Genomic DNA, 21,866 nt, shown 5'->3' on the forward strand with positions numbered 1-21,866 from the left:
CCGTGGAGCTCCTGCTCCGCAGGAAACAGAGATCGCCGCCGCCACCGTTCCCACTCCGCGAGGCCTCCTCCGGAGGCGGTGTTGCTCCGGGTGCCCGGAGATTCCAATCGCCCTTGCTCGGAGAAGCGCGCAGTTTCTGCGGGCCGAGCCTCCCGGAGGAGGGCCGAGTCCGCCCTGTCTTTGAGCCTCACCAAACTGGGGGAGGCCCGGAATGCTTCTGCGCGGGTTCATCTTTCCGGGGAAGAGCGGCGGAGGACGGACGCGGGCTCTGGCGCTGAGGCGGCCATGGAGCGGCGGGAGCAGATGGTGGTGCCGGTTGTGCGACTGGATGGTGTTACGCGGGAGCAGTTCCTGCGGGACATCTATCCCCAGGTAGGGCTCTGTTTCCTCGGCCGTAGCGAGCCCAGGGCAGCTGCCCGACCTGAGTTGGTGCTGGAGGGACCGGGGCTTTGTGGGGAGAGGAGGGAGGGAAGGCAGGCAGGGGGTTTCTGTGGCACACTCATCCGGTGCAGACAGGCCGCAGGCCTGGTTGTTTCGTATTTCCTAAGAGGTATCGAGATCCGTTTGATTGACTATGCGATTAGGAACAGGTTGCTTCTGCAGACCGATCCTTGTGGAATAGCTGTGAGAGCCAATTTCTGTGAGTTTATTTTGTTTGGCAGTGGTTAAAGGTGAGATTTTTTTGTGTGTGCTTTATCATTGCTGCCTCCTTTTTCTCCACGATGTTGATTCAAAGCAAAATACCTTTATACTGCTTTTTATGCTTATGCTGGACCAAGCCTGTCTGTGGTTGTCAGCATCAAGAAACCTTAATATAGGTGGGAAGAGTTTCTTTCCTGAGAACATAGAGTACCAGCACAGTTCACAGGTCACACCTCAACTGCACGGTCTTTTGTCTGCTTGCTACCAAGCTATGGCTAGAGCAATTCAAGCTATTCTGTAGTCTGGCCAGATTCCTCAATGGCCCCAGAACAAAATGAACATTACAGTTATCTTTACCTCTTCATGTGCCTCCTTATCCCACTAGGAAAGAGCATAAACCGAGAAAGAGTTCTATCATTCACTGCATTCTGTTTCAACATGCAGTATTTTGATTGCCACTGTGAACAGATCAGTTGTGACTGTGTAGTGGGTTCCACTATTCAAGTGACTTGTTTGCACTTAATTTGAAAAACTGATGGGGTTTTTTTTCCCCTGCTGGATGCTGTGGTCATTTCTCCATTTAACTGTTTTTGTTCCTTAGAGAAAGCCTGTGGTGCTGAAAGGAATGGAACTGGGCACTTGCACAACCAAGTGGACAGTTGATTACTTGAGCCAAGCTGAAGGATCTAAAGAAGTAAAGATTCACGTCTCAATGGTGCCACAGATGGATTTCCTCAGTAAGAACTTTGTGTATAGGTACTTCATCCCAAGGCCTCTTGTATTTTAAAGGCATGTACTTGTAACTGTCAAGCACACAGTGCATCTCTTTGAATGAGAGGGTAAGATATGAAAATACTTTGTAAAAGTTTTAAATTACCTGTCAAGGTGGTCTTCTTGATTTTTTTTTTTCCCTTTCATTCCACAAGTATCTTAACACGCTGACTGAATACTACAAGAGTGAATTGAGGGCCAAACAGGGCCTTAAGAGTTCTGTCAGGAAGATCTGTATTAAGACAGATCTCTTGTAGGAAACTTGAGCCTGACATTTACTGGCATTAATTAAAAACCCCAAACTAACCCACACTTGGTACCAGATGATACGCTTTTTTGTTCTTATTACATGAAATATTTTCAGTGTTACTGAATGGTGCTAGTTTCTGACTTGCCACATGCTGGCATGTGGTAGGCATACTGTTACTAATTAGTACCAAGCTCCTTTCAAAGTCAACGTGCGGCTCTCAGAATGTTCAAACTACTGGATATCATGTTTCACCTCATGTTTCAGCTCTTTCATCTTGATGCGGGTCACATACACTCTTGATCTCCCCTGAAGTTCCTTTTCTGTTGTTGTCAGAACATGTATTTGGAGTTCATTTAATCTCAGTCACTGTGTTGTTCTTTGGGGCTAAATGCCTTTATTTTAGTTGTTGTTTGTTTTCCTGAAGTGGGAACAAGATGTATTTCGTTTGTTCCAATTTTAAGAAGGGTGAAGCATATGCTGTTAAGTATAAACAAACTACATCTCTCTGTGAGTGGAGCCTGTTGTTCAGGATTGAAAAATATCTTAGAATCATTCTGTATTCTGCTCTCTGCGTAATGAACTTCTGAATCTTTCAAAGGAGGTTGTACTTGAATGGCTGTTTCCTTTTCCCTGCTCTATTTTATTTCTTGCTAGTGTGTCTCTTAACTGTGAGCTCACAAGCAATTGCTCTGGCATGCTAGTTTTAGCAGGTTATAGACACACATGGATGTGCTCTGATGATGCTTCATTGTAGTGCATGTTTGCTTCACTTGACAGTCAAGAAGCTTTAGCCCTTTCCATAGCAAGCCCTCCATTCTGATAGGGAGGGAGAATAAGTAGAACTAAAAGAACAGAAAACACTGAGGACATAATGTGCAGTTCTGCGTGCTTAAACTGATGCACATGAGTGCCCAGTTCTGTCGCAGGCTGCACACTCCTAGCCCTGTCTCTGTGCCAGTCCTGGAACTCATTCAGCCAGGTTATGATGTACTACAGAAATCTGCATGTTTTTCTGCTGGTTTAGCTTTACAGGCAGGTTCACAGTGAGGTCAGATGTGTGCCAGTGCTAGTGTAAGGGAGGACGGACAGCAGGGGCAGAGCTGTGGCAGCACTAGAATACACAAGTTTAAGCTGTCAATGGAACTGTGATCTCGACTTCTTCAGAGTAAATGTAAACGAGCATGATACAACATTTCAGCTGAAGGCAGAGGGTTGGGTTTTGTTTGGTTTGCCATTGACTGCAGCAGTTGTTGTATTTGACTATTACAAAAAGGCCTGAAATGCTTAGAGAAGTGGTCTAGGCAGTGGGTCATGTTCTGGTAGAAAGGATAGCAGGATCATGAAAAATTTCCTTTGAGGGTAGTTTCTTCTTAACCCTGAGTACCTGGTGGTTGCTCTGAAGCTTCCAGTTTATATGCAGTATATTCATTATCCAGTGACACTTAATGGGAGATGGTGAGTTGAGTGAACATAGTGTTGAATTCATAACAATTAATACATGTCCTGTTACTACTTGTGCTTGGTTTGCCACTCAGCTGTCACTGATCCCATTATTTAAATAAATATGTAACACTTACGGACTTTGAAGGGATGGGCTCTAATGCCAAGTGATTCTTTTTGAATCTTCTGAAGTTTAATAAATTCAAGGAAAACTGTAAAGAAACACTTGGAAATAGCAAGATTCCTCTGTTGTGCACAGCTGAGGCAGCACACGTTTCAAAAGTTAATGAAATAAGTGAAATAAACGGTAGAGATCTACAAATGGAGATCTGTACCTATGTTCATGCACAAATTCATTGCAGAGTATATAAGGGGGTTGGACTGGAAGATGTCCAGAGGTGCCCTCCAGCCTCAGCAGTTACCTGATTCTGTTTGGACATACATTGGAACAATTTGCTAAAGCAGAGAGTTGTAACTGTGGAATTTCTTGGTAGAACTCTTCAAACATCCACTGCAAACGCCCATCAGTCACCATGGTAAATAATTAAAAAAAGGCAATATATTGCATCTTCAGTTACAGTAGCTATGGAAAGGGAGCTTGTGATATTAAACCTGACATTTGGACTATGTGCTGTTACATGGATTCACTGTATAAATGTTGACATTTCAGAACTCTGCCTTTTGATGTGTTTGTACGAAGAGCAGCTGAAGGCAAACACAAGGAGTACTTTCTCTCTGAGGTAATTTCTTCACCGTCACAGTTCATTCTGTCAGTTATTTTTCCAGAATATGGAGGGGGAAATGATGAACTGAAATTTAAAGTCTTACTCTAGTAAAGCACTTGGCCTTAGATTTAACTGGTTTGTGTGGCTTGGAGGCAAGGGGAAAAAATGGGGCGAGAAGTAATTTCTCTTGGTAGTTGATTATATAGATTCATAGAATGGCTCAGGTTGGAAGGCACCTCAGAGATCATCTACTGCAGCCTCCCTGCCATGGGCAGGGACACCTCTCAACTAGATTTTGCTACTCAAGGCCTCATCTAACCTGGCCTTGAACACCCTCAGGGAAGAGGCACCCCTAAACTCCTTGGGCAGCCTATTCCAGAATGTCACTACCCTCATATTGAAGAACTTCTTCCTAAGATCCAGTCTGAACTTACTCTGCCTAGGCTTAAAAACATTCTGCTTTGTCCTGTCACTAGACACCCTTATGCAAAGTCCTTCTCCAGCCTTCCTGCAGGTTCTCTTCATGTACTAGGAGGGACCTGTAAGGTCCCTCTGGAGTCTTCTCCAAGCTGAGCAACCCCAGCTCCTTCAGCCTATTCTCATAGCAGAGGTGTTCCAGCTCCTGGGTCACCTTTCTGATCCCGACATGGACTCACTCCAGCAGTTTTGTATTTGGACAGGGTAGTTAGCTAACTTCAGTCACCTTATTAACAAAAGCTACTTAACATGAGCAAAACTTGCAGCATAACAATTAGAAATCAAATCTTGCTTTAGAGTAAGAACTGTCATATATGCACTTTGCAAGAAAATGTCACAGAAGTATTTCAGTTTGATTACATCTGCTATCAAACCACAAATATTTATTGTAACTCAGTTTGTGAGTAGCAGGTGTTTAAATGGTATTTTTCAGATAGCTGTGATTAGGAAGCCAACAGCTTTAAATGCAGACATGCTTCCACCTTTTATGTGATGTAGGATGCTCTAAGTTTGGAAGCCGTTTGAAATGGCTTCCTGCATCAGGCTTCTGAAGAACTTACATTATGATCCACATTTGCTTTGATTCTGTTCAAGAAACAGCAGTGCTGAAGCAATTGTCGAGTCTTCCCCTTCACTTTTCTGCTTAGTGTATTTTCCCCGTTTCTCGAGATGAACAGCAGGGAGCAGCAGAGTCAAGGCGGCGTAACACAGCTGCTGAATGTCACCGAAGCACAGAATGTTAGGTGCTGGAAGTGACCTCGAAAAATCATCCAGTTCAACCCCTCTGCCAGAGCAGGATCACCTATACCAGATCACAGAGGAATGCGTCCAGGTGGGGAGAGAGGGAGACTCCACAACCTCCTTGGGCAGCCTGTTCCAGTGTTCTGTTACACTCACAGGGAAAAAAAATCCTCATGCTTAAATGAAACTTCCTATGCCTCAGCTTTCCCCATTGCCCGGTGTCCTGTTATTGAGCATCACCAAGAGCCGCCTCACTCCATCCTCTTGGCACTTGCCCTTTACTCCTTTACTTCTTTATAAACATGAATGAGGTCACCCCTCAGTCTCTTCTCCAAACCAGCTCCCTCATTCTCCTCATAACGGAGATGTTCCACTTCCTTCAGCATCTGTGTGGCTCTGCATTGGTCTCTTTCAAGCAGTTCCCTGTTCTTGAACTGAGGGGCCCAGAACTGGACACAATATTCCCACTAACTACAGCCCTTCTAATATACCCCAGGATGCCACAAGAGCACATTGTAAATGACATCTGTAATAAAGCCTTGTAGTAGATGAATGGGAAAATACAGGCTCTTTGTTCAAGTGTGTTTGCAGTTCTTCTTTAAGAAGCAAAACAATTCTCTTTCTGTGTTCTCTGCAGGATGAAAAGTACTATTTGCGATCAGTGGGAGAAGATGCTAGGAAGGTGAGCCACTTGGGATTGCAGTTGTAACACTAAAGTCACAGTGTGGGCATATTTCTAAAACCGTGTTGTCAGGCACATATAACTTCTTTATGGTCACTTGGTCTGTGGATCTGACTGGATTCAGGTCAGAATATTTTTTCAAGTGTCTAAAATACTTGCTGTTGTATGAGAGCTTAGCTGACCACTGAGCAGCATGTTCCTCACCTCCTATTCTTTAGCTTTTGTTGTAAACTAATGTGAAAGGATTTCTGATCTCCTTCTCCTTCAGTGTGATTTCTAACAGACATGGTATAAAGCAGCTCTCTGTCTGTTCTTAGTAGAATCATCGACCAAGCCAGTGATGCAAGAGCACACACTGAAAAGCACTGCTGTTTCCAGCTTCTTGCCAGTGTTGCTGTGTTTAACCTGATGGGAATGGGAAGCTCCCTTATCTTAATGTGCATACATGGTTCTCTAAGACTTGTGTCCTTTTTTGCTTCAGAATATTGCAGATATCAGAAAGGAGTTTCCTGTTTTGGCAGAAGATGTTCAAATTCCAGAGTATTTTGAAAAGGAGCAGTTTTTCTCTAGCGTCTTCCGCATCAGCTCAGCTGGATTACAGCTATGGACACATTACGATGTAGGTAATCAGCGTTTAGCATGAAATGCTGCTGATGGCATGATGGAGTTCTGGTATTAAGGTGCAAATCTGTGACTAAGGTTGGTTTATGACACAGTTCACGTATTTTGTAATAGCAAATGATTCACGTTCAGTGGTAGCGTGAATTTTAAACAGATACATTGTGTGGGCATAATATTTTACTGGGTTTGTGTCTAATTCCATACTTAGAGGATGAAATGTTTTGATTTTGTTCCTTTTTTATTGTTTTGAGCTTCAGTTAAAAATCTGAAACATCATTTCTATTTCCAAGACTATCTTTTTTTTTTCTTAGTTCTAGATTGACCAGATTGTGTTAATTGTACACTGATTGTGGTGATGTGGTGCTGCAGTGTGGTAGACTGCAAATAACATTGCCTTCTATCATTGTGCACTGTAATTCCGAACACACTGATTTGTGTCCAGTTCTGGACTACTCAATTCAAGAGAGATGTTGAGGTGCTGGAAGGTGTCCAGAGAAGGGCAACAAAGCTGGTGAGGGGCCTGGAACACAGACCCTATGAGGAGAGGCTGAGGGAGCTGAGGTTGTTTAGCCTGGAGAAGAGAAGGCTTAGGGGTGACCTCATTGCTGTCTACAACTACCTGAAGGGCCGTTGTAGCCAGGTGGGGGTTGGTCTCTTCTCCCAGGCAACCAGCAACAGAACAAGGGGACACAGTCTCAAGCTGAGCCGGGGGAAGTATAGGCTGGATGTTAGGAGGAAGTTCTTCACAGTGAGAGTGATTGGCATTGGAATGGGCTGCCCAGGGAGGTGGTGGAGTCGCTGTCCCTGGAGGTGTTGAAGAAAAGCCTGGCTGAGGCACTTAGTGCCATGGTTTAGTTGACTGGATAGGGCTGGGTGCTAGGTTGGAGTGGACCATTCCCATAGCTTCTCCTTGCTTCATGTCCAGGTATATTTGAGCTGCACATCTGCATTTCAGCTGACAACATGTAACACCTTAGCTCTGGGTGAAATCTGCTATCAAAGTGAAATGAAATTGATGTCTAAGACTACCTGAAGGGAGGCTATAGCCAGGTGGGGGTTGGTCTCTTCTCCCAGGCAACCAGCAACAGAATAAGGGGACACAGACTCAGGCTGTGCCTGAGGAAGTATAGGCTGGATGTTAGGAGGAAGTTCTTGACAGAGAGAGTGATTTGCCATTGGAATGGGCTGCCTAGGGAGGTGGTGGAGTCACCCTGTGTTCAAGAAAAGCCTGGATGAGGCACTTAGTGCCATGGTCTAGTTGAGTGGATAGGGCTGGGAGATAGGTTGGACTGGATGATCTTGGAGGTCTCTTCCAACCTGGTTGATTCTATTCTATTCTGTTCCGTAGGAAGATGCGTGCGTGTGCAGGCATATGTATGTGGATGTGTGTATTGAACAACTGCCTGTGAGAAGTGATGTTTTAACTGTATGTTTGCTGGGGTAAATGACCTCACACAGTTACACTGATTCATAAGAAAAATAGGAGTTTTGCACTTAAGTTAGGAAAAAAGGTCCTTTATCAATAGAAAGTCAGCAAAATGTGTTAGGGGTAACACTGAAGAAGAAAAGGAATCTTAAATATATTTTGTCATCATATTTTTGTAGAATCACAGATCTGTAAAGGTTGAAAGGGATCTCTGGAGATCATTCCCCTCCTAAAGCAGGGTCATCCACAGCAGGTTGCTCAGAATCATGATGTCCAGGCAGGTTTGGAATCTCTCCAGAGAAGGAGACTTCACAGCCTCTCTGGGCAGCCTGCTCTAGTGGTCTGACACCCTTACAGCAAAGAAGTTGATACCTCATGTTGAGTCTGTGCTGGTTTATGTCTAAAGTGTGGTGTGTCTTTGCGCTTCAACATGGAAGAACTTGATTCCTGTCTAAAGGAAAATACAAAGCTTTTGGAAAGCAGTGTTTCCAGATACACGATAAAGAATGTGCATCTCTGGGGACAGAGTAACTTAAATTCCTGAGCTTTTTAGATTGACTGTTATGTGGAAGGAAGCTCTTTCTGCATGTTTTTAACCTACATAATAAGTTGTTAATTATTTCCTCATTTAAGTTGATGCTATTTTGGTGTAGTTGCACGCTGTATGCTCATTTTTAACTCTTGTCTGACACCTCTCCTACTGTGCTTATTTCAGGTAATGGATAACTTCTTAATCCAGATAACAGGGAAGAAACGAGTTGCTCTGTATAGTCCTCGAGATGCGCCCTATTTATATTTATCAGGTATGTGTGCCATACTGTTAAGGAGGGGTTTGAATATGGGTTAGAAGTGAATTGTAATGAGTCTGATATAAAAAATATTACATAGTTTATTAAAGAAATTTTTTCCAAACTTATTTACAATTACTACACACAGATTCTGTTATGTGGTGGGTAAAACTAATTTTGCAGAATGTATATGTAGAGTCAGATTAAATTTAAATGATTTAGGAAAGGTTTTAGAAAGTGTTTACAACTGGAGAGTCTTGCAGCACAAACTGCTGCTTAAAGGTTAAACATAAACCTTCACAAACTTCAGAAAAGACAGTTAGTTTACTCACTGGTTAGAGGCTCAATATTTGTAATCCAAAAGTATATGTAGAAGCATAGACGAGACAAAATATAGTTCCAGCCATGTGGTGGCCTTCCACGTGGTGATGGTGCAGTGGGGCTTTGCTGCTTGCATAGCTCAGATTGAGCACATTATCTGAGGAGATCCACGTACACGAGGCAAAACCTCTGTGGCTCTCAGGAGGCCATCGGAGTGGTCAGACACCTGGATGAAGAAGGATCCAGGTTTATGGGCTGCAGCAGTCTGATTGGGTGCTGTGTACAGCAGAAGAGTCATCCCTCAGGCTTGAGCGCCGGGCCGGCAGGTCCTCATGTTGCAACTCACTGCTAGGTCGTTGCCTAGGCCGTAGCCTGGACTCGGCTGAGCTGTGTCCCAGCGTGGGGGAAGTCGTTTCAGTCCCTTGGCTCAGTGCAGAAGACGGCAGAGTCTGGGCTGCCGTTCGTGGGGGAGGCAAATACCCAGCTACTTAGTGCAAAGGCACACAATACAAACAGCAGACAAAACAAAGGCAGCAGCAAACAAGTTTGCTAGATTTTTAAGCATTTTGACGAGTGTCTTTGACCAATAGCAACAGATAAAAACATCGCCAGAACCCATCCTAAGTTATTTCACCATAAAAGGGAGATGCACATGCCTAGCATCAGTGACCTGTGTTTACCAAAGACAAAGCAGGCTTCAAAACAAGGCCAAATATGGTGTCATTGTGACAGACTGAGAGGCGCCAGGCTTTTGTCTGACTTCCTGTGCTTCTTCCACCCAGTAAGAAGCGGGGGGAGAGGGGGCAAGGTGGGTATTCAGTCAGGTGTTTAGGACATATTTTCCGTAGGTATTCTAGGTATAATGGACCTTCCACCATACATACATGTCTGGCTCACACTGGTGACAGTAGTCTCCTTTCCAGGTCACAAATTCTTGCACTGTAGAAAAAAGATCACAAAGAGTTATGTGCAAGAAGTCATTTTGTCTTTTAATTCTGATCCCATTTGCTTTAGTTGAAAGTAATCATATTAGTAGGGCAGGTTAGGAAATTTGCAAGGAAGGCCATCAGCTGTGCCTGCTTCTGTTCTCAGCACCTAATTGTGGAGGAGTACAGTGTTCTTGATTAATGTTTTAAACATAGAATCATAGAATGGTTTGGGTTGGAGGGACCTCCAAAGGTCATCTAGTTCAACCTGCCTACAGTCAGTAGAGACATCTTCCACTAGATCAGGTTGTTCAGAGCCTTGTCAAGCCTGACCTTGAGTATCTCCAGGGATGGGGCCTCAAACTGTCTCCCTGGACAACCTGTTGCAGTGTTCCACCTCCCTCATGGTAAACAGCTTGTTCCTAATATCTAACCCAAAGCTGCTCTTCTCTCATTTCAAACCATCACCCCTGGTCCTATCACTGCAGGCCTTTGGAAGCAGTCCAGCTGCAGCCTTCTTGTACGCCCCCTTCAGATACTAGAAGGTTGCTATTAGGTCTCCCCAAAGCCTTCTCTTCAGGCTGAGCAAGTGTTAGTAAAGTTTCAATTACAGGAGAAATCCAACAGGAGGACATGTAGCTTCTGTACAAAAAGAGTGCCATCAGGTCTCCCTGGTACATAGAAGAGTTCCAGAACAACAAAGCAATACAAAATTTGATTTAGGAACTGTCATTTCCAGCAGTGTAGTAATGCTTTGCTACTGGTGCAGTATTCATTTATTACTCCTGAACACTCTCCTAGGTACTAAGTCAGAGGTGCTGGATGTGGATGACCCAGACCTAGAGAAATACCCCCTCTTTGTGAGAGCCAAGCGCTATCAGTGTCTGCTGGAAGCAGGAGATGTGTTGTTCATTCCAGGTGAGTAACAAATGGTTTTAAACAGTTTTGTTTGTAGTTTCTCATTTCCAGGTTACCAAAGCACTTCCATGATATGAATCAGAAAGGCACTAGCAAAACTCATCTACTTTTCTCAACTGTACTAATCAGCCTAATAAAAAGTATTATTATATCTACCCACATATCCTGCCTCCCCTCAAGAGTACACTGCATGCTTCTGAATTTGTCTTAATGTTAGTGCTGTAAAACCAACCTCTGAAATCTGAAGTAACTTCAGTGGCCTGGGTTCTCTAATGACAGAATATGAATAAAGTGCCATTTCTGTTCTTCTGTGGCTCTGATACTTAGGGACTGTGAAGCATATGAAGATTGTAGATGTAAAAGTTATTGGGCTTTTACGAAATGGAAATGCAAGTCCTAATCATTATTCTGCACAAGCAGATAAAATGATAAATAAATAAAATATACAGTAACTAAGGCATTTCTTCAACTAGATTTAGACTGGCCAATTCTGACTCTGGTCATGAGTCACACAGAAGTTTCAGATGGTATTTTTCATTTTGGCATTCTTCTTCCTACAGCTCTGTGGTTCCACAATGTAGTTTCTGAAGAATTTGGAGTGGCAGTGAACGTGTTTTGGAAGCACCTTCCTGCTGAGTCCTATGATAAGAGCGACACTTACGGAAATAAAGATCCCACAGCAGCCTCTCGAGCTATCCAGATCTTGGACAGAGCTTTGAAAACACTGGAAGAGCTCCCTGAGGAATACAGGGACTTTTATGCTCGGAGAATGGTGTTGCGTATCCAAGAGAAAGCCTACAGGAATGATTATGAATAGAATAACCTCTTGTGATTCAGCAGGCTCCTGGAAGTGTAAAATTGTGTTCCTATGCAAGCTCTCTGTTTGTATATACATATGCCTTCTGCAAGGCAAATAAAACTGAGGTTGATAAACATCCACCTGGAAAAAAGCTTACCTGGTAGATTTTCCCTTTTCTTTGTTTTTCTGCTCAGTGAGTACACAGTCTGCCTGAGCTGGAAGTGCTTCCTGTTCTACAATCAAGTGTACATTTGCAGTGCCTGCATTTACAATTATGTGCTAAAGCTTAGTATAAGCATAGTGGTTTCTGAGGAGGCCCAGAAAAGCCATTGGTGTTGGTTGTAAGGGTTTCTTTTAGAATAACAGCCTAGAGGCTCTGCAGAGAGACTTAAAGAGGTTGGAGCAATGAGCTGAAGTCAATGGGATGTGCTGCAACAAGGCCAAGGGCCGGCTCCTGCACTTGGGCTGCAACCCTATGCAGTGCTATAGGCTTGGGAAAATGTGCCTGGAAAGTTGTCTGGCAGAAAGGGACCTGGGGGCTCTCATTGATAAGTGGCTGAATATGAGCCAGCAGTGTTCAGTTTTGAGCAGCGATGCAAGAAGGACATTGGGGCAGTGGAGCCAGGTGCAAAGAAGTGCAACTAAGCTGGTGAAAGACCCAGATAATGAGTCTGATGAAGAGCAGCTGAGGGAACTGGGACTATTAGGTTTGAGGAAGAGGAGGCTGAAGGGAGACCTTATTACCCTCTAGAACCACTTGAAAGGACAGATAGAGAGGTTGGTGCTGGTCTCTTCTTACAGGTAGTTAGTGATAGAACTAGAGGAAATGGCCTCAAGCTGCACCAGGGTAGGTTCAGGCTAGACATTAGGATTTTTTTTTCTCTTGAGTGGTCAAGCATTGGAACAGGATGTTCAGGGAATCAGTGTAGTCACCATGCCTGAATGTGTATAAAGGTTTACATGTGGGTGTTTAGCAATATGGTTTAGTAGGGATAAGGGTTGGACCTGATGTCTTTCCTAGCCTGCATGATTCTGTGCTTCTATGGTAAGTGTGGGGAGTTTCCATCCTTCTTGTGAAACTGACAAAAAAAAGGAAAAAGCAGAAGGCTAATCATGCAAGGTAGAAGCTTAGAACTGTATGGCAGCTTAGCCACAAGGTATTTACCCCGTGCTGAACCGTGCATCTGCCACTGCCCCAGTGCTTTACCAGGGATAAAGGACTGCATCACCACAGGTGTTATAGATGCCTGGTGAAAAAGAGGCGAGTATCTTACAGAAAAGATAGATTGTCATTGTCCCTCTGATTTTATTATTGCACTGTTTGGGGCATGCAGCATTTATCTGGCTTAGGTCCACCTGCTCCTCCTAGCAGTGCTTTATTAAAACTGTGACATGTCAAAGGCTCTTAGGCCCAGATAGGTGGTGGTAATAAAGTGCTGGAAAGAACATTTTCCAGAAGAGCAGGAACTCCAACATTGTGCAGATTATTCTTCTAAACCTGTGCTCCTTGGCAGTCTGACTTAGTGAAATAGTTGCTACCATGTGAATGGGCACTCGGCCACCCTGATGAATAGGCATGAATGGAACCAGCCAAGCAATTCTGATGGGCATCATTGTACATTCTGAGGGCAGAATTTAAATTTGAGATCACAAAGAGGTCTCCCACTTTTTTGTTCAAAAAAGAACAAGGATTAGTTGTGCTTACTGGTGAGACAGACTCTCTGTGTCCATTGGGCTGGGGGAGCCCCTTGGTTTTGTTGACCTGGCAACTGCAGAGGTGTACAGAGCGTATCCCTGTGTGTGTTAGGGCTAAATGGTGACACATGGGAAGCCTGCAGTGCTGGGCAAAGCTGTGTTCCAGCAATGCCTGCACAGACATCACTTAAGTCTCACCACTGGCACAGAGGAGTGTTGTGCTGATGCCTTGTTCTGCCATTCCCTGATTCTCCATTCCCAAAAGAGCTACCTGCTTCATGTTCTTGGGCTCCTTCTGAACTTCAACACAAATAAGGAAAGGTCCATGAACAGTGCTCTTCAATTCAAGAGAGATGTTGAGATACTGGTACATGTCCAGAGAAGGGCAACAAAGCTGGTGAGAGGCCTGGAACACAAACCCTATGAAGAGAGGCTGAAGAACTGGGGTTGTTTAGCCTGAAAAGGGGGCTGAGGGGTGATCTCATTGCTGTCTACAACTACCTGAAGGGAGACTGTAGACAGGTGGGGGTTGGTCTCTTCTCGCAGGCAACCAGCAGCAGAACAAGGGGCAACAGTCTCAAGTTGTGCTGGGGGAGGTATAGGCTGGATGTTAGGAGGAAGTTCTTCACAAAGAGAGTGATTGGCATTGGAATGGGCTGCCCAGGGAGGTGGTGGAGTTGCTGTCCCTGAAGGTGTTCAGAAAAAGCCTGGCTGAGGCACTCAGTGCCATGGTCTAGTTGACTGGACTAGATTGGGTGATAGGCTGAACTGGATGACCTTGGAGGTCTCTTCCAACCTGGCTGATTCTGTGATCATGTCTCAGCTGGTGAGAATTGCCTGCTGTGACCCAAAGCAAGGGTGGGAGACATAGGGCTCCTGGAAAGAGGAGAAAGTACAAGGAAAATCCTGTGCGATTCACAGTTGATTAGAACAGCTCCCCATGAAGTGCTTGAGCTAACATAAGTGAGGCAGCAGGTGCTATCAAGGGGAGGATAGAAAAGACTGGTCCTCTCAGCAACATGTTAAAGACTTAGACCCTTAACTACCTCTCAAAATTAGGGGCCAATACTGATTTATGCAGCAACCTCTACAGAAGTGTAATTAAATTAGTCCTGGATAGTAAGAAGGTTACCAGTTTCTCACAATTAAGCTGTGTGTGAAACAAAACCACTTAAGTCAGAGAATCTGGACAATTTCATAGAATCATAGAATGTTAAGGGTTGGAAGGGACCTCTATAGATCATCCAATCCAACCTCCCTGGCCAAACCACAATTACCTGGGGCAGGTCACACAGGAATGCATACAGGTGAATTTTGAAAGTCTCCTGAGGTTCAGGTGGAACCCCTGCGTTCCAGCTTAAAGCCCTTGTTCCTTGTCCTATCACTGGGTACCACTGAAAAGAGACTGGTATCTTCATCTTGACAATCAGATTATAGACCATGATACAGACCTTCTCTCAGCTGTCTCTTCTCTGAACTGAATATCCCCAAGTCCCTTTCTGCCAAGATTTGTTTTGAAGGAATTTAACAGGCACAGCCTAAAACATTTTAGCATTTCTCCAAATCTGAATGTCTTCTCTATTGCACAAGAAAGAAACTTGAAATACAAAGAATAGCAGCCATTACCTACCAGGCTGCTCATTCCAGTCAAACCCAGAAGTATCTTGAATGAAACCACAGTAAGCAGGAGAATGCTCCAATTTCAGTCATGTGCACCTCAGGTTACTAAAAACTGCCCCTCCAGTCCATGTCAATACACAGGCAAACACACAACCTATGCCATCCTAACACAGAAATATTAACACCTTGGCTGCTCCATGCTGCACTCCCACCTGCTGTTTCAGAACCACAGGTGCTGATGTACAAATAACAAAGCTTCCTCCTTGAAGGAAAGCTATCAAATCTGATTTCTTTTGAACTACGTTTTGACCTGATAGAGCTAACTGCAAAACCTAACTGCACATTCCTTGCTTGCTTTATGGTCACAAAGTGGCTTCACCCATCAGCATTAGTTTATTTTCTACATTGTGTGCAGAATTTATTTTTAGCATGCATTGTGGTGAGTGACAGAGGCACATTCCAGCAGCATACTATAACTGTTCAGAGAATGAAAAACAACCCGTTGGATCTCCCTCCACAACGTGAGGTCTCAAAGCAAGATTAGTTCCACAACAAAGTGCTCATTCTTCACGTTAATACAGGCACACTCGTTTCACTTTAACAGTTATTGTAAGCGGCCAACATCAAACAGGTTAATGTTATTATCATAGGACAGCCATCCAGAAACTTCTGAAGACAATGTCAATATTTTAACAGCTGTTTCCAAAAAGCTTACAACAAGCTGCTCCTCCTGCTCTGCCTTGCATGGAAGCATTCCAAAATCGGTCTGTGATCTGCACTATTACTGGCCAGGGCAAGTTTTAGCATACCCAAGTTAATGTATTCAGTAGAAAACCAAGGGAGCAAGATCAGTGGCCTGTTTTGGGGTCTGGTTCCCTTTCTTTTATAGGTGGATAAAGATTTTAATCAATTTGTAGCTGTTAAAACCACAGTCTTAGGTGACCCACATTTCCTCTACAGGACAAAGTCCTTGCACGTGCTGCAAAGGTTATCAAAAGTACCAGAAAGGGACATAGCCTTCCTTTGACCACATCAGCAAGTTGTTATAATCCCCCTGATAAGGTAACCAACAGAGTCTGAACAATGCCTCCAGGAAAGAGCTGTTAAAAAAATGCAACAGATGGAACTAGATTTCAGATTCTTCTGCAAAATGCTAGTTGGGCTGCAAGTTGTGCTTATTCCTCTCCATCAATTAAAATAGATTATTCCTCCTTTTCATCAACTACAAACAACTATGTATTATCTACAGTGTTTGCTTCCACACTGTATGCCTAACCCTTTCAACAGCCTTCATATTTTGAGTATTAAGAACACTTTTCTTGCTCTTCAGCTATCACTAATGCATGCACAGCCTCTAGAGGAGCTGTGAAAATACTGTCTGCAGTGACCCTCCTAAGTTTTAATGATGTAAACAGAAGAACAATGACCCAGGATTTTCCTTCTGCAGTACTGGAGTCACAGGAAGCAAGAAGCAGAGAGAAGCCGTTACTAAGCCAAACACAGGAACAAAATTGAGTCTTTCATCAGAATGTAACCACATTTGTGTCATCTTCACAGCATTCTTCTAACTTGCTTTTGTAATCCTGTACTTCCAGGACTGGTTTCAGCTACTGCTTTGCTATTAATAATTGCAGCTGGCTTCAAGAGTGATTCTAAGACATTGTTTTGGAAGTTCCTGACAACAATACAGTTCCATTAATATCATCATTTGTCTGAAGAACATTCAGGTTTTTGAACTAGCTTACATCTTTATCTGTTTTTTCCAGCTTTGGGTTTAATTACAGAGTTGGGCTTTTTCTGTATGAAAACAGGTTTTTGGGTGGCTCTAGAAGGAACTACTGCAATACATTTAAAGGAGATAATAGTTTCAAAACCCAAAGCATTTTGAAACCACTGCAGTCAACATTGTCTAAAAGCTTTTTGTGCAACTTATATTTTAGATACTTATGGCTCAATTTTGATCAAGATTAATGCAGCCATTAGCCAGAAAAGCCTCACTAGTCCAAGGCAGGGCTGAAGAGACACCTCTTGACTTGAAAATACTGGCATTATTACTGGTCCTCTAAGAAGTTAGTTGTTGAAAAAGCAACTGATCAACACTCTTGGTCACTTAATACAGCTACGGCAAATGTTCCAGCCCCAGGTGAGAGGGCTGCTCACTATCAGGTACTACACAATAAATAAACTAGAAAACAAGGTGCACAGAAGGAAGAACAACAGATTGGCACTGTGATTCCCAAGGTAAGCATGCTTCATTTAGGGGAAATATCACAAAACCGGAAGAATTAACCAACTAAACCAGCTTTCACAAACCTTTATAGCTAAGGTTGTTGTTCTGACAATCACCACTTTTCTTCAGTCAGAAGACTAACCTTACATTTGCTATTAACCAAGCTCAAAGCACTTGGCCCTGGCAGCTGCTAAACTGAAGTATCCAGACCTGTGGAAGTCTCTTCAGTGCTTCAAACTCCCATTAAAGGCAGCACATGTTATTAGACATCCAGGACTAAAAGCACTGCCAACACTTTGAGAATAAACATTCACATTTAACAAAAAAACCCACAACCATGTATAGGATAGTTCTTTGTAACAGTTCTTTCCAGGATTAAATGACAACGTGTGTTGTAGGTACTGGGTCCCAATCCTCTTTTTTCAGCTACTGCCTGAAAATCTAGTCTCTATTAGCAACACAGGACTGAGATATACTCTTTCAGATAGCATCTGCTCAAAGCTGTCAATCTCAGTGACAACATTTCCAGTGCTAAAAGTGCCTTTATAGTGAATATTCAGATACAGTCAAAACACTTCATGAACTCTGAAGTGGTTTTCTAAGGAGGGGACATTGTCAGCAAAATGTAACTGATCATTTATTTCCACACCAAATCCTTCAAGTATCTGTACAAATTTCTCATGCTCTCTCCCAATCCATGACCTCATTGTGTCAAACACTTGGTACGGTGTAACGTGAGCATAAACTTCAATCCCAGTCTCTGCAAGTTCTTTCAGCACCTCAGGGTAAGTAACCCAAGTATTGCTTCCTCCCGAGTGGCCACCATCCAGCCAATAAATGGCTTTTATGTTTTGTAAGAAGGCACCTGTATTCTTGTCTTTTTTAGCCTCCTTCAGCTCGTAAAGCAGCTGGTTCAAGACCACACATCCTTTGCTGAAGCCAATCAAAGTGAATGACACTGCACCCACGGCAGCCGGTACAGGGAAGCTCACAGCAGAATTACTGGAGCATTCACAATCTCTCTCTGTGAAGGAGCAGCCGTTTGTTGCAGGAACGGACTGTAGCTGTGACTTGCAAGCAGCTATTTTTGCCTCCTTGCTGGCACCATGCATACTTTTCTGGGACAGCAGAACGTTCTGTGCGAGCCTGAAAGCATTAGCTAGCAATGCATGGAGATGCCTGAATGCCCCAAAATCAGCACTGTGCTCTGGAGCTCCAAACATGTTGCTGGCCACAAAGTTGTCATAACAACTGAATTTATGCAAGTGCATTCGGGAGCACTTCACAACCCAAATAAAGCTACCAGGGAACCGGCGAGCAAGTATGGTCGCGATGTTTTCAAAGCTCCAGTGCTCCCACTGAAAGTTTTCTGGGTGGCAGGACATGACATCATGATAGTTCTGAAAAATTAAAACCAAGAGAAAAGATGCATTACTGCACTGTGAGAAGCCTTCGTCTCAGCCTGGTGTACTTACATTGTTAGCAAACGGCTGTAACCCACAGAGAGACAGGCACCCATCTGCACAAATGCCGATTACCACATTGCAAACCAACAACAGGTAGCAAACTTTGTAGGAAGATTTCTTCTATACAGAAAAAAATAGTTCCTCTTGTTCAGGGAGTCTTACATTGCTCCTATTCACATCCATATGGAGCACAGGTGGGAAAAAATAAACCCCCGTGTCATGAATGATCCTCACCTCTGAATTCATACTGGCAAAGAATACTAATTAATCTTGCTAAAGAGTAATAAAGTCATATCCAGAGAGGGTAATCAGAAAGACTTTCTTAGGACTCCTCAATACATCCAACAAAAGTTCCGCATCCCTACCCAACAAAAAAGGGAAGCCTTTCCCTTTGACAAAAGGCTTTACCTGAACTTTGGAGAGTTCCCCACTGGTGAAACTGGCTGGCCACCCCGAGCACCAAAGCTGGTCATGTCACAGAGGCTGGCCACACAGAATCACAAAACTGTCTCAGCTGGAAAAAGACCTCTAAGCTTACCGAGTCCAACTGCCGACCTAACACCACTATGGCTATTAAACCATGTCTAGGGACAACACTCCAGAGCGCGTTCTGAGACAACTCCTGCCTCCTTCCTTCAGGCCAGGCAAGCCTCGGAGTCTGCGAACACCCACAGGACGGTGCCCGGGCTGCCCTCACAGCTGCCCAGCGCTGCGGTGCTCAGCCTGGCCAGAGCAGCATGCCAACTCAGGGTGTCACGGCCTTCCCTCCGCCGCCGCTCTCACCCCAGGCCTCACCGCCACGCCGGATACCGGCCCGCAGGCAGTACTACAGAAGGCTCAGTAACCGCAGCTGCTTTGCGGCTCGGCCTATTCCCGCCACATTTACCTATGGCGGCGGGTAGAACGCATCCAAGAGTCCGTCCCAGGGAGCAACTCTAACCCGCCAAGGCAGACCCAGCAGCTTGGCCACGCTCACGCTCCCTCCACACGCCTCAGTGGCTGCCTCCAGGATCCCCCAGCCCCTCAGCCGCCTAGACCACTCCCACTCGCCAATGCCCCCCCCCCAGCCCCTCAGCCGCCTGAACCATTCCCACTCCCCAATGCCCCCGCCAAGACCTCCCAGCCGTTACCTGCACGTCTCCCGGGAAATAGACAACATGATGCTGCGGCAAGGTCACGCCGCGCGGGACCGGCGGCGGTAGCAGCAGTAGCAGCTCGTTAGCTCGGTGCGGCTCTGCGCCCGGTACCTCCGGCAGCCGCAGCCACGGCGGACTCAGCCGCGCTGAGGAGAAGCCCACACCGCCGCCACCACCGCTATTGCCGTCCGCAGGCCCCGCAGCACAAGCAGCCGGTGCCCCACAGAGATTCATACTCCTACCGAGGCAGAGAACAGCGGGGCCAACAAGCCCCCGCAAGAGCGCGGCAGCAGCGGGCGAGCAACGCCTGCTCATGAGAGCAACAGAGCCCCGCGTCTCATCGGCCACCTCTGCCCAGGCCACACTGGGCCTGCGCCCGGGCTGCCCCTCGGGCCCCACCAGTCAGCGGCTGCTATCAGCGCACTGGGGGAGGGACTACGGTCGTCCGCCCCCGCGGCCATGGCGTCACGGGAATCTTTAAAGGGCGCATGGCGGGAAGCGAATGGAGGCCTTTTGGCAGGGTTTGGTGTGGTGGTTGGGTGGGTCTGCAGGCTCCTGACCTTAGGCACGGTAGGCGTCCTCGTGGGCCCTCACCTTGCTCTCGCCCGAGTAAAGTTCAGGTAGCAGTGTCCAGCTATTGTTTGTTCTGCACTCTTTTCTCCTGAAAATGGTGCTGAGCAGGTGGATCCTGCCAAAAGCCAGGTCGGCAGCTGCCTCTGCATTCAGCAGTGAGTGCAGAAGACTTTGCAGAGCAATAAAGCCCCAGAGTGCAGCTGTTGCACAGCTGCAGTGCTGTGGAGTGTCTTACACTATATGTAGAGCAGTTAATCTCAAAATACAAAGGTATGTGGATTCGTTTGGTTTCCTGAAGCCATGGGTGGTACTTTTAAAAAAAATGCATCAGTTATACATGTAGTCATGTGAGGAACTTTGTTTTTTGTATGGTAAGTAGAGCAAGAAAGCAGCCTTTCCTGTAGTCTTAATTAGCATTCCTTTTTGATTTGTCTAGAATTTTCTTATTAGATGTCTTAATTCATAAATGGTAGGGATGTCCTGGAGCCCTGGGTACCCCAAAATTCCTCTCCCTCTATGGTTTGAATGGTAGAGAAAAGGTGCAAAAACCCTGTTTCCTCCTCTGCCCTGCAGGCATGAAGGGCGGGAACAAAAGGCCCTTTCGGCCGGAGGGGTGCCCGTGCAGCGCCGCGCTGGAATCGGGCTGGGGATCGGTTGTAGTCTTTGCGCCTAGGAAGTGGTAACTCAGCTCTTTGTCTAGGAAGGGAACAAGTATTGGGGTGCTTCCTGCCTTGGGGCCCCTGGGTCAGAGTTCTCCCCCACCTGGATAGTTCCTGCAGAAAGAGTCCCCTGGTGCTCCAAGGACAAGCTCCTGAGGGGCAGGACCATCCCTGCTTTGGGCAGCTTCCCACCATAAGCACCTCCTTTATGCGAACTTGATAGGCCTTAACGAGCCTCGGGTGTCCTTTGACAGAGAGCGAGGGGACAGGCATCTAGACCGCCCCTTGTCTCTGACAGTCTTACCTCTGAGTAAACTTTTGGCTGAGCCTGATTAATAGTATGGAATGCTATGTTTAGTAGCTTAGCCTTTTCCATCTGACTTCTAAAATAGTCAAATTTATGGTATCCTTGTGAGATCTTCTCAATCTGAATCTGCTAATTAAAACTAAATTAAGTTCTGTATATCGTTTTGGAGGCAGGTTTCAGGCAAATAAAATAGTTCTATTTTTATATATATTCTCAACTTGGCCATGTTAATTCCCTGGCTCCACAGCAAGGTTCGAAGGGACCTCTGGTGAGTGAGTCTGACCTCAACCTGGAGTACCTCATGCAGACCACATGGGATCTCAATAGCTGCTTGGAATCTCCAGAAAAGAAAACTCTGCAGCCGTTCTGGACAGCTTGTTCCAGTACTCTGGCACCTTCACTGTAAGAAATGTTCTGTCATGTTGCAGGAAAAAATCCTGTGTCCTGGTTTATACCTGTTGCCCCTCACTCTATCACAGGGCACCACTGAAAACAGCATGGCCCTTTCTCCTTGACAGCTACTCTTCAGGTATTTGTAAGCATTCTTAAGATCAATTATCAGTCTGCTCTTCTTCAGACTAAACAGCCCCAGGTCCTTCAGCCTTTCTTCATTAGGGAGATATTCCAGTCCCTTAATCATCCTCATAGTTCTC

The 21,866-nt window shown here is 45.1% G+C and overlaps 2 protein-coding genes across 2 annotated transcripts; one reads left to right on the top strand and one right to left on the bottom strand.

The window, feature by feature from the left end:
- Positions 1 to 43: 43 nt before the first annotated feature.
- On the top strand, positions 44 to 11,766 carry TYW5 (tRNA-yW synthesizing protein 5). The gene is made up of 8 exons (XM_064158378.1): positions 44 to 372; positions 1,244 to 1,398; positions 3,774 to 3,843; positions 5,684 to 5,728; positions 6,210 to 6,347; positions 8,491 to 8,578; positions 10,612 to 10,728; positions 11,289 to 11,766. Exons 1-8 carry the CDS (start codon positions 286 to 288, stop codon positions 11,543 to 11,545), a joined length of 957 nt encoding a protein of 318 aa, XP_064014448.1. The 5' UTR covers positions 44 to 285; the 3' UTR covers positions 11,546 to 11,766.
- Positions 11,767 to 15,230: 3,464 nt separating this feature from the next.
- On the bottom strand, positions 15,231 to 20,086 carry C2H2orf69 (chromosome 2 C2orf69 homolog). Its single transcript, XM_064158366.1, has 2 exons — positions 19,669 to 20,086; positions 15,231 to 18,472 (listed from the first exon to the last, which is right to left on the bottom strand). The coding sequence occupies exons 1-2, from the start codon at positions 19,987 to 19,989 to the stop codon at positions 17,639 to 17,641; spliced, it is 1,155 nt and encodes a 384-aa protein (XP_064014436.1). The 5' UTR covers positions 19,990 to 20,086; the 3' UTR covers positions 15,231 to 17,638.
- Between the last annotated feature and the right edge of the window lie 1,780 nt (positions 20,087 to 21,866).

This window comes from Pogoniulus pusillus, chromosome 2 (assembly GCF_015220805.1).
Source record: "Pogoniulus pusillus isolate bPogPus1 chromosome 2, bPogPus1.pri, whole genome shotgun sequence".
NCBI lineage: Eukaryota > Metazoa > Chordata > Aves > Piciformes > Lybiidae > Pogoniulus > Pogoniulus pusillus.

What these genes read in the sequence shown, in the direction of transcription:
- TYW5 (XM_064158378.1), top strand. Translation starts at nt 286, where the DNA reads ATGGAGCGGCGGGAGCAGATGGTGGTGCCGGTTGTGCGACTGGATGGT. An exon ending in AGGAGTACTTTCTCTCTGAG is followed by an intron (nt 3,844 to 5,683) that starts GTAATTTCTTCA and finishes TGTTCTCTGCAG; the next exon opens with GATGAAAAGTACTATTTGCG. An exon ending in TGGGAGAAGATGCTAGGAAG is followed by an intron (nt 5,729 to 6,209) that starts GTGAGCCACTTG and finishes TTTTTGCTTCAG; the next exon opens with AATATTGCAGATATCAGAAA.
- C2H2orf69 (XM_064158366.1), bottom strand. Translation starts at nt 19,989, where the DNA reads ATGAGCAGGCGTTGCTCGCCCGCTGCTGCCGCGCTCTTGCGGGGGCTT. An exon ending in ATTTCCCGGGAGACGTGCAG is followed by an intron (nt 18,473 to 19,668) that starts GTAACGGCTGGG and finishes TTAATTTTTCAG; the next exon opens with AACTATCATGATGTCATGTC.